The sequence below is a fragment of the Mustelus asterias genome, chromosome 11, assembly GCF_964213995.1.
Source record: "Mustelus asterias chromosome 11, sMusAst1.hap1.1, whole genome shotgun sequence".
NCBI lineage: Eukaryota > Metazoa > Chordata > Chondrichthyes > Carcharhiniformes > Triakidae > Mustelus > Mustelus asterias.
In genome coordinates this window covers 27,931,785-27,946,482 of record NC_135811.1, presented here as the reverse complement: position 1 = coordinate 27,946,482, position 14,698 = coordinate 27,931,785, and the positions used below count along the sequence as shown (strand labels likewise).

The 14,698-nt window shown below is 47.6% G+C and overlaps 1 protein-coding gene across 1 annotated transcript in view; it reads left to right on the top strand.

Moving 5' to 3' along the window:
- plpp4 (phospholipid phosphatase 4) overlaps positions 1–14,698 on the top strand; it is a 206,401-nt gene that overhangs the window by 54,399 nt on the left and 137,304 nt on the right. Inside the window, exons 3-4 of the mRNA XM_078224334.1 lie at positions 13,248–13,338; positions 13,458–13,521. Of these exons, the coding sequence (XP_078080460.1) occupies positions 13,248–13,338; positions 13,458–13,521 (155 nt within the window). The remainder of the gene's footprint in view (positions 1–13,247; positions 13,339–13,457; positions 13,522–14,698) is intronic.

Sequence of the window (14,698 nt, the reverse complement as noted above, 5' to 3'; positions counted from 1 at the left end):
TATAACCATGCTTATCTTAGAATACTTCTGCAAATGATTCACTCCAACACCCTAGTCTTTAACTTGTAAATTTTTTTAATAAGCATCTGGCAGAACTTTTAGTCTCATGTCATTATTTTCACCCAGACATGAACTAAATTCAAGCATTTACATTTGGTACCTTAAACATAGGCAGTGTTGCTGGATTCACGATCCAGAGGTCCAGGGGAGCCGGGTTCGAATCCCAACATAGCAGATGGTGAAATTTGAATTAAATAAAAATTCTGGAATTCAACGTCTAATGATAACCATTGTCAATTGTTGTAAAAACCCATCTGGGTTGTTACGGGTGGCACGGTGGCACAGTGGTTAGCACTGCTGCCTCACAGCTCCAAGGGCCTAGGCTTGATTCCCGGCTTGAGTCACTGTCTGTGTGGAGTTTGCACATTCTCCCCATCTTTGCATGGGTTTCCTCCGGGTGCTCCGGTTTCCTCCCACAGTCCAAAGATGTGCGGGTTTGGTTGATTGGCCATGCTAAATTGCCTCTTAGTGTCTTGGGATGCTTAGGTTAGAGGGAATAGCAGGGTAAATATGTGGGGTAATGAGGATAGGGCCTGGGTGGGATTGTTGTCGGTGCAGACTCGATAGGCCGAATGGCTCCTTCTACACTGTATGGTTTCCATGACCCGGTTCACTAATGTCCTTTAAGGAAGGAAATCTGCCATCCCCTTACCCAGTCTGGCCTACATGTGACTACAGACCCCCAGCAATGTGGTTGACTCTTAAATGCCCTTAGTGGAGGGCAATAAATGCTGACCCAGACAACGAAGCCCACATCCCATGAATGAATTAAAATAAACTGAATAGCAGTATCCTCGATTCAGAAATGTGAAAAGTATTCCTTTATCGCTAGACAAGTTACTGATCTAATTTATATTGATAAAGAAGAGAAAGATTTTGATGGAGAGCAAGTTTCTAACATATCTCACTTTTTTCTTACATTCTGTATCAAGTATAAGTGTTACACAATGAACCTCCCTAAGCGGGAGAACAACAGTTGTTGAAATAAATACTCATTGCTCCTCAATCTCCGACTCTGTTTTTTTTCAGGATTTCAAAATGTAGAATTTTTTCTTCCTTCATTCTTTCCTCTCTCATACAAGCTTGAAATATATTCTGGGTCGCTGGATACACTGATTGTAAACATTAAAATAAAATAATGTTGGGCAAACTCAGCTGGTTTTCTGGCAGCATCAGTGGAGAGAGGAGGAGAGTCGATGTTTTGAGTCTGTATAACTCTTCAGAACTGAAGAGAAGTTGAAATGTGAAGGATTTTATACTGTTGAAGATGGAGTGGAATAAATAATAGGTCAAGGATGGTGGGAGCTCAAGAGAGATTTGATAAAGATGCCTTGACACAAGACACAGAGAGTGTTAATGGCAGTGTTAAAGACTAAAGAAGTGCTTATAGTGGGATAAAGGTAAGATAGCAGAAGGTGTCAATAGTGGAATAAGGATCAGTGCTCACTGAAAGCAAAAGATAAGTTACAGATGGCTCTGTGGCGGGAGGAGGTTGTGGAGAAAATAAGATTTAAAATAAGATTGAAATGGAGGAGAGAATTTGTCTTCTGAATGGAAACACGTTTGACATTATTCACGGTAGCAAAGCATCAGCATTCCTGATTCATCTAAGAGGATAAACGTCCTGATGCGCGACAATTAAGCACGTGGAACCAAGGCTTCGATATTGAAGGCTTTTATTGTGTAACAATGGAACTACTAACACGAATACACCAGTTCAGACTGAAGGGGTCCTGCCGGAGCAGAGGGTCTTATACCTCGCCACCGGAGGCGGGACCCCGCTGGAATGTGCCATGATAACACTTATAACAGGTAAACACCCTAACCCAACAACATTGTACAACCCCCACAGTAACAACACCCTAGCCCAACAGTAACATAATAACAACCCCCAGTGGTGAACCAACGATGGTTCACCACATTCACCCCTCCTTTAAGAACAAAAGGTGGCGGGGTGCAAGAAAAAAAAAACAGGTCATATCAACAGAATTCACAAGTCCAGACGGTCTGGAGGACCGCACCGACGCTGTGATCTCCTCAACACCGGTTGCGAAACCGGAGCAGGTGCTTGCGGTGGCGTTCTCTCCAAAACAACGTCCGGCTGTCCCCTCAAGGACTCCCGGGCCGGCTGGCCCTGGTGAGGCGATGGTGCAGGGGATCCTGGAACCTTTGGTGGTGGTGGTGATGATGGTGGCGCCGATCTCCGAGTCTCAGGCAAGCTGTACATGGGAGTAAAAGTGTTATGCACTGGTCCCGGTGCTGACCGCGCCACGTCTGGGGAAGCAATGAGGAGTAGTGGATTCGTGACTGGGGGAATAGGAGCGACAGGAGTTGCTACGTCCCCTGCGGGCGCCAGGTCTCTAATGGAGACAGTGTCCTCTCGCCCGTCAGGATATGCCACATAGGCATACTGAGGGTTGGCGTGGAGGAGTTGGACCGGTTCGACCAAGGGGTCGGACCTGCGAGCCCTCACATGTCGCCGCAGAAGGACGGGTCCTGGGTACGTCAACCAGGCTGGCAATGAGGTTCCCGAGGACGACTTCCGAGGGAATGAGAACATCCTCTCGTGGGGAGTAGCATTGGTTGCCGTACACAGGAGGGAGCGGATAGAATGGAGCGCATTTGGAAGGACCTCCTGCCAACGGGAGACTGGAAGGCCCCTGGATTTCAGTGCCAGTAGGACAGCCTTCCAGACTGTAGCATTCTCCCTTTCCACCTGTCCGTTACCCCTAGGGTTGTAGCTCGTGGTTCTACTAGAGGCAATCCCGAATGAGAGCAGGAATTGCCTCAAGTCGTTGCTCATGAACGACGAGCCCCTGTCGCTATGAATGTAGCAGGGGTACCCGAACAGGGTAAAAAGCTCACTGAATGCCTTGATGACGGTGGCAGTCGACGTGTCCGCACAGGGGACAACAAACGGGAACCGGGAGTACTCGTCTATTATGTTGAGGAAATAGACATTCCGGTCCGTTGAGGGAAGGGGGCCCTTAAAATCCACACTCAGCCTCTCAAAAGGGCGAGTGGCCTTGACCAATTGTGCCCGGTCTGGTCGATAAAAGTGTGGTTTGCATTCTGCGCAAATCCGACAGCTTCTCGTCACTGACCTGACATCCTCCACCGAGTAGGGCAGGTTGCGGGCTTTGACGAAGTGGTAGAGTCTGGTGACTCCAGGATGACACAGATCATTGTGGAGAGCCTTCAAGCGGTCCTCCTGCATGATGGCGCATGTTCCGCGCGAGAGGGCATCCGAGGGCTCATTGAGCTTCCCTGGACGATACATAATATCGTAATTATAGGTGGAGAGCTCAATTCTCCACCGCAAGATCTTATCGTTCTTGATCTTGCCCCTCTGCGTGTTGCTGAACATAAACGCCACGGATCGTTGATCCGTGATCAGGGTGAACCGCTTCCCTGCCAGGTAATGGCACCAGTGTCTGACTGCCTCCACAATGGCCTGAGCCTCCTTCTCCACCGCTGAGTGCCGAATTTCGGGGCCTTGAAGGGTGCGGGAAAAGAACGCGACGGGCCTGCCTGCCTGGTTTAGTGTGGCGGCTAGGGCGAAATCAGATGCATCACTCTCCACCTGGAAAGGGATGGATTCATCCACCACGTGCATCGTGGCTTTCGAGATGTCGCTTTTCAAAGCCTTGAAGGCCAATTGGGCCTCCGGCGTAAGTGGGAAGGTCGTGGACTTAATGAGCGGACGAGCTTTGTCCGCGTAGTTGGGGACCCACTGTGCATAATACGAAAAGAACCCGAGGCATCTCCTCAGTGCTTTCGTGCTAGCGGGCAAGGGAAGTTCAGTAAGTGGGCGCATACGGTCTGGATCAGGGCCAATGACCCCGTTTTCCACCACGTATCCGAGGATGGCTAACCTGCGCGTACGGAATACGCACTTCTCCCTGTTATAGGTCAGATTCAGGCGAGATGCAGTGCGCAGAAAGTGTTGGAGATTCGTGTCGTGGTCCTGCTGGTCATGGCCGCAGATGGTGACGTTATCCAGGTACGGGAAGGTAGCCCGCAACCCGTTCTGGCCCACCATTCGGTCCATAGCACGCTGGAAGACCGAGACCCCATTGGTGACACCAAATGGAACCCTGAGGAATTGGTATAGACGACCATCCGCCTCAAAAGCCGTATATTGTCGGTCCTCTGGGCGGATGGGGAGTTGATGGTAGGCGGACTTAAGGTCTATGGTAGAGAACACTCGGTACTGCGCAATCTGATTGACCATATCAGAAATGCGCGGGAGAGGATACGCATCCAGCTGCGTATAATGATTAATGGTCTGACTATAGTCGATGACCATCCGAGGTTTGTTCCCGCTTTTGACTACCACGACCTGCGCTCTCCACGGACTAGCACTGGCCTGTATGATCCCTTCCTTGAGGAGCCGCTGAACCTCAGATCTAATAAAGATCCGGTCCTCAGTGCTGTAACGCCTACTTTTAGTAGCGATGGGCTTGCAGCCAGGTACCAGATTTTTAAAAAGGGATGGTGTAGTGATTTTCAGGGTGGATAGATTGCATGCGGGGCGCTTTGGGCAATTTGGAGGCTGCGGCTGATTCCCTACTGCCAGTGAAGGGAGTGGCCCACCGTACTGTAGGATCACACTCTTCATGTGGACCATAAAATTTAGTCCGAGGAGAATTGGCGCACAAAGGTAAGGTAACACAAGGAGCCTGTATTGCTCGTAAATTGTGCCCTGTACCTCAAGAGTTACCATACATCGTCCTTGGATCGGTACAGACCGGGACCGTGATGCCATGGAAATTGTCTGCTTGGCAGGGAGAACCCGGAGTCCACACCTTTTAGCAGTTTCAGGGTGTATGAAACTTTCGGTGCTCCCACTGTCAAACAGACAATTCACAGTTCGACCATTTACCTTTATATCCATCATGGAATTCTCAAGCCTGTAGTGCTTGGTCTGGTCCAGGGAGATCGACGCCACCGTTGGCCCCTGGGCGTCACTGCATGCCGCCGATGTTGATGCTGAGGACCCCTGCTGGTCGCTCCTAGTCGTCGTGGACCATGATGGCCGCCCCCATGAATCGCACGTGGGCGAGGGCGCCAAACGCAGCGACTCCTGGTGGTCTTCCTCCTCCTCCGTCAGCCACGATGGCGCCGTCCTGGGTTCGCACGTGGTCGGACCTCGTGGGTACTGCGACGCCGAAGGAGATTGTCTCCGTTCTGGAGGGTTACAAGCTGCACTGCCGTTTTTAGACTTAGACCTGCAGACTTTGCCGTAGTGGCCTTTTTTACCGCACTGGCTGCAGATTGCCGTTCTTGCCGGACACTGTTGCCGTGGATGCTTGGCCCCACCACAAAAATAGCATCGCTGGCCACCTGGAGCTGCCGCCGTCGTCGGATCGATCTGGGAGCGCGGGTTAGCGGGGCGAGGAGGGAGCTGAGCTTGCTCCAGCCACGTTGACTGCACGTGGTCCTCGGGGTACAGCGCCAAGCTCTTCGACGCCGCTTCCAGCATCCCAGCCATCTCCATTGCTTGGGTCAAGTCGAGATTCCCCTTTTCCAGCAATTTAAGCCTGATGTACGAGGACCCTACCCCTGCTACGAACGCGTCTCGGGCGAGGTCGTACATATATTGTTCGGCTGATACGTCTTTACAATCGCAACCCCTGGCAAGCTGCAGGAGCTCATTGGCGTAATCCTCCATGGTTTCGCCCGACTGCCGACGTCGTGTAGCGAGGAGGTAACGAGCGTGTATCTCGTTGGGTGGCTTCGTGTATCGTTTTTTTAGGAGCTCGACGGCACCCGGGTAAGTGGGAGCTGCACGAATGGCGAGATAAATCGTGTCGCTTACCCTTGCGTGGAGGACCTGGAGTTTATCACTGTCTGTAGTGATAGCTACAGAGGCTGCCAGGTAGTCCTCGAAACACTTCCACCAGTGGTCGAATGTGTTAGCAGCACCGACCGCACGTGGGTCCAGTGTCAGACGATCCGGTTTTAAGATCTGTTCCATACTCTTTTTTTGTACAGCTGTGAGTTTTCTGTTACACAATAAAATTGATGCGCGACAATTAAGCACGTGGAACCAAGGCTTCGATATTGAAGGCTTTTATTGTGTAACAATGGAACTACTAACACGAATACACCAGTTCAGACTGAAGGGGTCCTGCCGGAGCAGAGGGTCTTATACCTCGCCACCGGAGGCGGGACCCCACTGGAATGTGCCATGATAACACTTATAACAGGTAAACACCCTAACCCAACAACATTGTACAACCCCCACAGTAACAACACCCTAGCCCAACAGTAACATAATAACAACCCCCAGTGGTGAACCAACGATGGTTCACCACACCTCCAAATATGAGAAAAGATGTAACTGACACTGGAGAGACATTGGCGCATTGACCCATCACATCTCAGCTGTAGCTCAGTTGGTAGCACTCTCGCCTTGGAACCACAAGATTCTGGGTTCAAGTCCCATTCCGGGTTCTGAGCAGAAAAATCAAGGCTGACGCTCTGATATGGTGCAGAGGGATTGCTACAATGATGGAAATGTGCAGCGGAATTCCACCGCCTCGCCCGCCATGGAATCGGAGCAGGCGATGGGCAGACAATGGAAATGTCCGTTGGCCTTGGGCGGAAATTTCCAGTCTCGCTCGAGCAAGGCTGTAAAATCCCACCCATTTCAGATGAAATGTTAAACCAAGGGTCCCACCTGCCTCCTTCAGGGCGTGTAAAAGATCCAATCTTTTATCCCCCGTGTCTTGGCCAACATTTATCCCTCAGTGATTATTACAAAAACAGAATCTCTGGTCATTATCACCTCGCTGCTTCTGGGATCTTGCTGTGCCCAGATTGGCTGGTGTGTTTTCTACATTACAACAATGACAGCACTGTAAATGTACTTCATTGGTTGTAAAGAGTTTTGAGCTGTCTGGTGGTCATGTTATATAGATGCAAGGTTAAATTTTACGCACCCCATTGCCATCCCTGAAAATATGGGAACATGTTAAATAAAGTGCCTGGCCAGCCCACCCTCAAAGTGTCCCCCATAAGGTGGGGAGGGCAGATAAGGCATCAAGTAGCCCCAACCCCCCCTCCCCCTTAGGCCTACAGAGTTATGTGAACAACTGCCTGTTATGTAAGGGCCTCGTTTCACCTCCCCCACAACTTTTTGGCCTGAGGGGGAAGGACGACAGTGTGTTTGAATACTTTTAAGGCTGAGTTGGATAGATTTTTTGATTAACAAGAGGGTGAAAGATTATTAAGGGTAGGCAGGAATGTGTGGCTGAAATTGCAATCAGATCAGCCATGAAGTTATTAAATAGTATAGCAGGCTTGAGGGGCCGAGTGGCCTACTCTGGCTCATAATCCATACGTTCATATGTAAAGTCCATTAGACATTGGATGGAAATCCTTGGCTGCTACAACGCCACTCGTCTCTGCCTGTGATGATCTACCACTGTCATTTTTACTTCATGCGTGGGCGGCACAGTGGTTAGCACTGCTGCCTCGCAGCGCCAGGGACCTGGGTTCGATTCCGGCCTCGGGTGACTGTGTGGAGTTTGCACATTCTCCCCGTGTCTGCGTGGGTTCCTCCGGATGCTCTGGTTTCCTCCCACACCCTAAAGATGTGCGGGTTAGGTGGATTGGCCTTGCTAAATTGCCCCTTAGTGTCGGGGGATTAGAAAGGTAAATATGTGGGATTACGGGGATAGGGCCGAGATGGGATTGTGGTCAGTGCAGACTTGATGGGCCAAATGGCATCCTTCTGCACTGTAGGGATTCGATGATTCATGAAGTCCATGTCCAGAACCAACTGATGGATTGGCTTCTCATTTATCATGTTTTCCATCATTACTGGCATAATTGGGCTGAATGTAAGGAACGCTGTAAGCAAGAGACTTTAACGTTACCTGGGTCCACAGAGGCAGTTGAATAGCCCACCCTGGGGAATGTGATCAATTGCGGGACAGTCTATTCATCTATCAGCACTTTGTAGCAACTCAAGCAGAGATCAGATGTTTTTCATTATCAGAGAGGGTAACTCCTTCAATCAATTGTGGCAGCAGAGGTTTCCTACAAAATCGCCTATTTCCTGACGGTCTCCCCTAGCTCAGGCAGAAACTCAGTACAAATATTTAAATGAGCCTGTTGCTTGGAAAATAACCTGGGTCAGTGGTGAATCTGCTGGGGATTTCCACCTCATTACACTTCAAAACAAGGAGGCCAACACGAGATAAAATCCCAGCTGGCAAATATTGTGTTTCTCGGAACAATAGATGCATTTTCAAACAACTGTACAATATGAATAGCTCGTAATTACCCTGCCCTAATTGTAAACACACAGCAATGTTATCACAGAAAACATTGATGCCATTCTGTGGTCATACTTCAGTGCTCCTAACTGCCTGTGTTTCAGAAAATCAACTGTAGCACTTTTGACAATATTGAAACAAATTGTGGAACAACAAAACTGCAAGCACTTTCACACGTCCAATAATATTTTTTATTTGTTCTTGGATGTGGGTGTCACTGACCAGGCCAGCATTTATGGTCCATCCCTATTGCCTTTGCGATGGTGGTGAGCCGTCTTCTTTAACTGCTGCAGTCCATTTGGCGTTTTTATAGTTTATTAGTTTTTATAGTTTATTTATTCGTTTTTATAGTTTATTTATTAGTGTCACAAGTCGGCTTACATTAACACTGCAATGAAGTTTCTGTGAAAATCCCTTAGTCACTACACTCTGTTCGGGTACACCGAGGGAGAATTTAGCATGGCCAATGTACCTAACCAGCACGTCTTTCGGACTGTGGGAGGAAACCGGAGCACCCGGAGGGTGACAAAGGGTGAACGTGCAGACTCTGCACAGACAGTGACCCAAGCCAGGAATCAAACCTGGGTCCCTGGTGCTGTGAGGTACCAGCGCTAACCACTGTGCCACCGTGCGGCCCTGGGTACGAAGGGACACGCACAGTGCTGTTAGAGAGGGAGTTCCAGGATTTTTACCCAGTGACAGTGAAGGATACGGTAATATGGTTCTGGCTCAGGATGGTGTGTGGCTTGGAGGAGAATTTGCAGGTGGTGGCATTCTCTTGGGTGATAAGAGGTCACATGTTTGGAAGGAGTGGTTGAAGCAGCTTTGAGCTGGAGTAGTGCATCTTGTCGATAGTTCCACAGTCACTCTGTGTCAGTGTTGGGGGGAGTGATTGTTTCCGGATGGTGTGCTGATCAAGCAGGCTGCTTTGTCCCAGATGATGTTGAGCTTCTTGAGTGTTCATGGAGCTGCCCTTATCCAGGCCAATAGAGTATTGCAACACCTCCTGACCCTTGGCTTGTAGATGGCTTTAGGGAGTCAGGATATGGGTTACCTGCCTCTGAATTCCCAGCATCTGACCTCTTCTTTTAGCCACAGGATTGATATGATTGGTCCAGTTAAGCTTCTGGTCAATGGTAACCTCCAGGATGTTGGTAGTGTGGGATTCAGTGATGGTAATGTCAGTGAATGTCAAGGGGAGATGGTTAGATTCTCTCTCGCTGGCGAGGTTCATTGTCTGCTATTTGTGTGTCATGGTTGTTAACTACCACTAATCAGCCCAAGTCTGAATGATGTTCAAGTCTTATCAGCACTGTGCAATCAATAGGGAACATCCTCACTTCTAACCTGATGCTGGACATGGACCAGGAACAAAGAAAACTATCAAACATCATGACGTGATTTGTATTATGTTGGAGTTTTTAATTTTTGGAATGAATCACATGATTCAGAATGTTCTGGGTTCGTTCCCACTCCAGGACTTAAGCAGTACTGAGGGAGTGCTGCACTGTCAGCAATTAAACCGAGGTCTGATCTGCATTAACCTTCAGGTGGACATAAAAGATCCCACAGCACAATTTCAGAAAAGAACGGGGGAGCTATCCCAGATATCTCTGGCCAATAATTATTCCTCAATCGGCATGACAGAAGCAAATCTTCTGGCTGTCATCTCATTGTTGTCCGTGGATGCTTGCTGTTTGCCATTTCTCCCTACGTACATGAGTGACTATAATTCAAAAGTACTTCATTAGCTGTAGGATGCTTTGGGATGTCCTGTAGCTATGAAAGGGTTCTATAAATGCATGTTTTTTTTTAGACCTAATCTTGAATTAGACCAATGCACATTTAGTTTTTTGTGCAATTTATAAATCGTCAGCACATGTAATTGGATTATAGAACAAAGAACAAGAACAAAGAACACTCTCTCCTTTCCTTCTTTTCACGTGTATATGCTTCTGCAGACTGGAAAGTGCTTAGAGCTGGGGGTCCGGACGGGGAGGAATTTGTAAAATGCGCACTGGAAGGTTCTTTGGAACAGTATGTAGATAGCCCAACTAGAGAGGGGGCTATACTGGGAAATGAGCCCGGTCAGGTCGTCAAAGTTTCGGTAGGGGAACATGTGGCAAATAGTGGCCACAACTCTGTTAACTTTAGGATAGTAATGGACAAGGATGAGTGCTGTCCTACGGGCAGGGTGCTAAATTGGGGGAAGGCTAACTATAGCCGGATTAGGCAGGAATTGGTGGATGTTGATTGGGAGAGGATGTTCGAGGGTAAGTCTGCGTCTGGCATGTGGGAGTCTTTTAAGGAACTATTGATAAGGCTGCAGGATAGGCATGTGCCTGTAAAAAGGAAAGATAGGAAAGGTAGGATTCGAGAGTCGTGGATAACCAGGGAAATTGAGAATCTGATTAAAATGAAAAAGGAGGCGTACGTTAAGTCCAGGCAACAGAAAACAGATGGAGCTCTGGAGGAATACAGAGAGAGTAGGAAAGAACTCAAACGGGGAGTTAGAAGGGCAAAAAGAGGTCACGAGATGTTCTTGGCAGGCAGGATTAAGGAGAATCCTAAGGCATTCTATTCATACGTTAGGAACAAAAGAGTTGTCAGGGAGAAAATTGGACCTCTCAGGGACAAAGGAGGGGAATTATGCTTAGAACCCAAGGGAATAGGGGAGATCCTAAATGAATACTTTGCATCGGTATTCACGAAGGAGAGGGGCGTGTTAACCGGGAGTGTCTCGGAGGGAGGTGTTGACCCGTTAGAGAAAATCTCCATTACAAGAGAGGAAGTGTTAGGTTTTTTAGGGAACATTAAAACTGACAAAGCCCCAGGGCCTGGTGGCATCTATCCTCGACTGCTCAGGGAGACGAGAGATGAAATTGCTGGGCCTCTGACGGAAATCTTTGTTGCTTCTTTGGACACGGGTGAGGTCCCTGAGGATTGGAGGATAGCAAATGTGGTCCCGTTGTTTAAGAAGGGTAGCAGGGATAACCCAGGAAATTATAGGCCGGTGAGCTTGACGTTCGTGGTAGGGAAGTTGTTGGAGAGGATTCTTAGAGACAGGATGTATGTGCATTTAGAATGGAACAATCTCATTAGTGACAGACAGCATGGTTTTGTAAGAGGGAGGTCGTGCCTTACAAATTTGGTGGAGTTTTTTGAGGAAGTGACAAAAACGGTTGATGAAGGAAGGGCCGTGAATGTCGTCTATATGGATTTCAGTAAGGCATTTGACAAAGTCCCACATAGCAGGTTGGTTAAGAAGGTTAAGGCTCATGGGATACAAGGAGAAGTGGCTAGATGGGTGGAGAACTGGCTTGGCCATAGGAGACAGAGGGTAGTGGTCGAAGGGTCTTCTTCCGGCTGGAGGTCTGTGACCAGTAGTGTTCCGCAGGGCTCTGTACTGGGACCTCTGCTATTTGTGATATATATAAATGATTTGGAAGAAGGTGTAACTGGTGTAATCAGCAAGTTTGCGGATGACACGAAGATGGCTGGACTTGCGGATAGCGAAGAGCATTGTCGGGCAATACAGCAGGATATAGATAGGCTGGAAAATTGGGCGGAGAGGTAGCAGATGGAGTTTAATCCGGATAAATGCGAAGTGATGAATTTTGAAAGAAATAATGTAGGGAGGAGCTATACAATAAATGGCAGAGTCATCAGGAGTATAGAAACACAGAGGGACCTGGGTGTGCAAGTCCACAAATCCTTGAAGGTGGCAACACAGGTGGAGAAGGTGGTGAAGAAGGCATATGGTATGCTTGCCTTTATAGGATGGGGTATAGAGTATAAAAGCTGGAGTCTGATGATGCAGCTGTATAGAACGCTGGTTAGGCCACATTTGGAGTACTGCGTCCAGTTCTGGTCGCCGCACTACCAGAAGGACGTGGAGGCGTTAGAGAGAGTGCAGAGAAGGTTTACCAGGATGTTGCCTGATATGGAGGGTCTTAGCTATGAGGAGAGATTGGGTAAACTGGGTTGTTCTCCCTGGAAAGACGGAGAATGAGGGGAGATCTAATAGAGGTGTACAAGATTATGAAGGGGATAGATAGGGTGAACGGTGGGAAGCTTTTTCCCAGATCAGAAGTGACGTTCACGAGGGGTCACAGGCTCAAGGTGAGAGGGGCGAAGTATAACTCAGATATTAGAGGGATGTTTTTTACACAGAGGGTGGTGGGGGCCTGGAATGCGCTGCCAAGTAGGGTGGTGGAGGCAGGCACGCTGACATCATTTAAGACTTACCTGGATAGTCACATGAGCAGCCTGGGAATGGAGGGATACAAACGATTGGTCTAGTTGGACCAAGGAGCGGCACAGGCTTGGAGGGCTGAAGGGCCTGTTTCCTGTGCTGTACTGTTCTTTGTTCTTTGTTCTAATCTTTCATATTGACTATTGCTAACTCATGAAATACATCGTTGACAGTTAAAAATGCCCAATGTACTGAACGCTTGTTGACACCGTACAGTGAGGCTCCAGCTTTTCTTGGTGAATTATATGTAATTAAGATGGAGTGGGGACAAGTCATTGTTGGATCATTATGTACTGGTAAATGTACTGACATCTGTGACCTCCATTTATCTTGAGGTGGAAGAACGTTTGAAAGTATAAAATCGGTATGCATTAGCAGCCAAGTAACAGTCACAGAACAGACTTTACATCTGCCTTGTGTGGGATATAAAAGGATGACAAATGAATACATTTATTCACTTTGCTGTTTAATTAAGTGTTCCTATCATGCCCTTTGTTGCAAATCTAAGTTACTTTAGCAATATCATTTGGAGTGCTTTAAATGACACCAATTGGCACCCATGTCAGATGTCAAATATTGTATGTGATTTTCTGCATTAATCCTGTAGGTGCAATTCTAAATCTGCCTATTATTGTGCCTCACAGGCCATCTCATTCCTCACACCCCTGGCGGTGATCTTTGTGGTCAAAATAATTCGAAGGACAGATAAAACAGAGATTAAAGAGGCCTGTTTAGGTAAAGTATTCACTCAGTGCATGTTGCCTTTTTTTTGTTCAAATTTGCTCCAGTATTTTCATATTGTTCAATGTAGTTTGAACCCTTTTAATGCCTGTGTTTCTTTCTTTAATATTTAGCTGTTTCTCTGGCCCTTGCTCTGAATGGGATCTTTACCAATACGATCAAATTAATAGTGGGAAGGTAAGTTGTCATGGTTCAGTACAACATCTTGAGATTAGTAGTGTGAAGCCTATTGCATGACGTAACATTGGGTTCAGCAAAGTCAACGATCCAGGTTGGCCGAACAAACAGAGAAGCAGATGACATTTGAGTCAGCAGGAAATGTTACCACATTTTTTCCATCGGTAGATTTAATGGATAGGGTCCATGGTAAGGTAGATTGTCGTGTGCGTGGCAGGTGAAATTAACAAAGTGATGGACATGTGGGGAGTTTGTTTTTTGAACAATTAAGAGTTTAACATCACACACGAGGACTTCTTGCTCAGACTGTGTGTAAAAGATCAGGGATAACGGAAAATGAGGAAATTTGAGGCAACCGACCTGCAAGAGATCACATCATGTAGTCCCATCATGTCGTTGAACCGGCTGTGTTTTTGCATGTCATGTTAGTGGCTATGAGCACGCCCCAGGAATTGACAAAGCGCAGAGTTTAACAGTTAATATATGAAGATTGGGAAAGGGTGCACTGACCTGTTCATAGGCCACTACTGTCGAGAAAAATACCACTACTGGACCACATAGGAATTCCAAACATTGATTATTTGCACGCTCTGTAATCTTCAGCATTGAGACCGCAGACCTCCCTTTAGACAGCCAGTAACAAGAGCCATTTCCGACTTCATTGAGCTATAACAAAGCCAGATTTTTATCATTCAGGGCCTTTCTTACACAGCGGCCTGTTCCGGCATGAGAGTGGGATTGTGCCGGGAGATGGATTAGTGTTGAATTTCTGTGTACAGTAGAAATTGGAGATATGTTCCTGATTTCTAGTTAACTGCTTTCTCTCTATTTGCTGCTGATTTACTGGAGGTGTTCAGATATTATGGATAACCTTGAAATTGACATTGGCGCTTTGCTTTGTGGAAATTGACTGGTCGGGCTCAGCAATTTAATGCATTCCTGAACATGTAGCTTCCCACTTGCTGAGCGTGGCGAGTGCTCAGAACTTGTCCCAGGTTTGTCACCAGTTGCTGTGTTCTCATGCATAGATTGAGTCCAGCTCATTGTAAATCTGAACACAGGTTAAGAGGACAGCCTGTGATGTTGCTGCCTTCATGCACCACATCTGCTGTGTGCTTAATTCAACCACTTCCAATGGATGTTGTAGGATTCTTATGCGCCTGGAAGTGAAACTTTA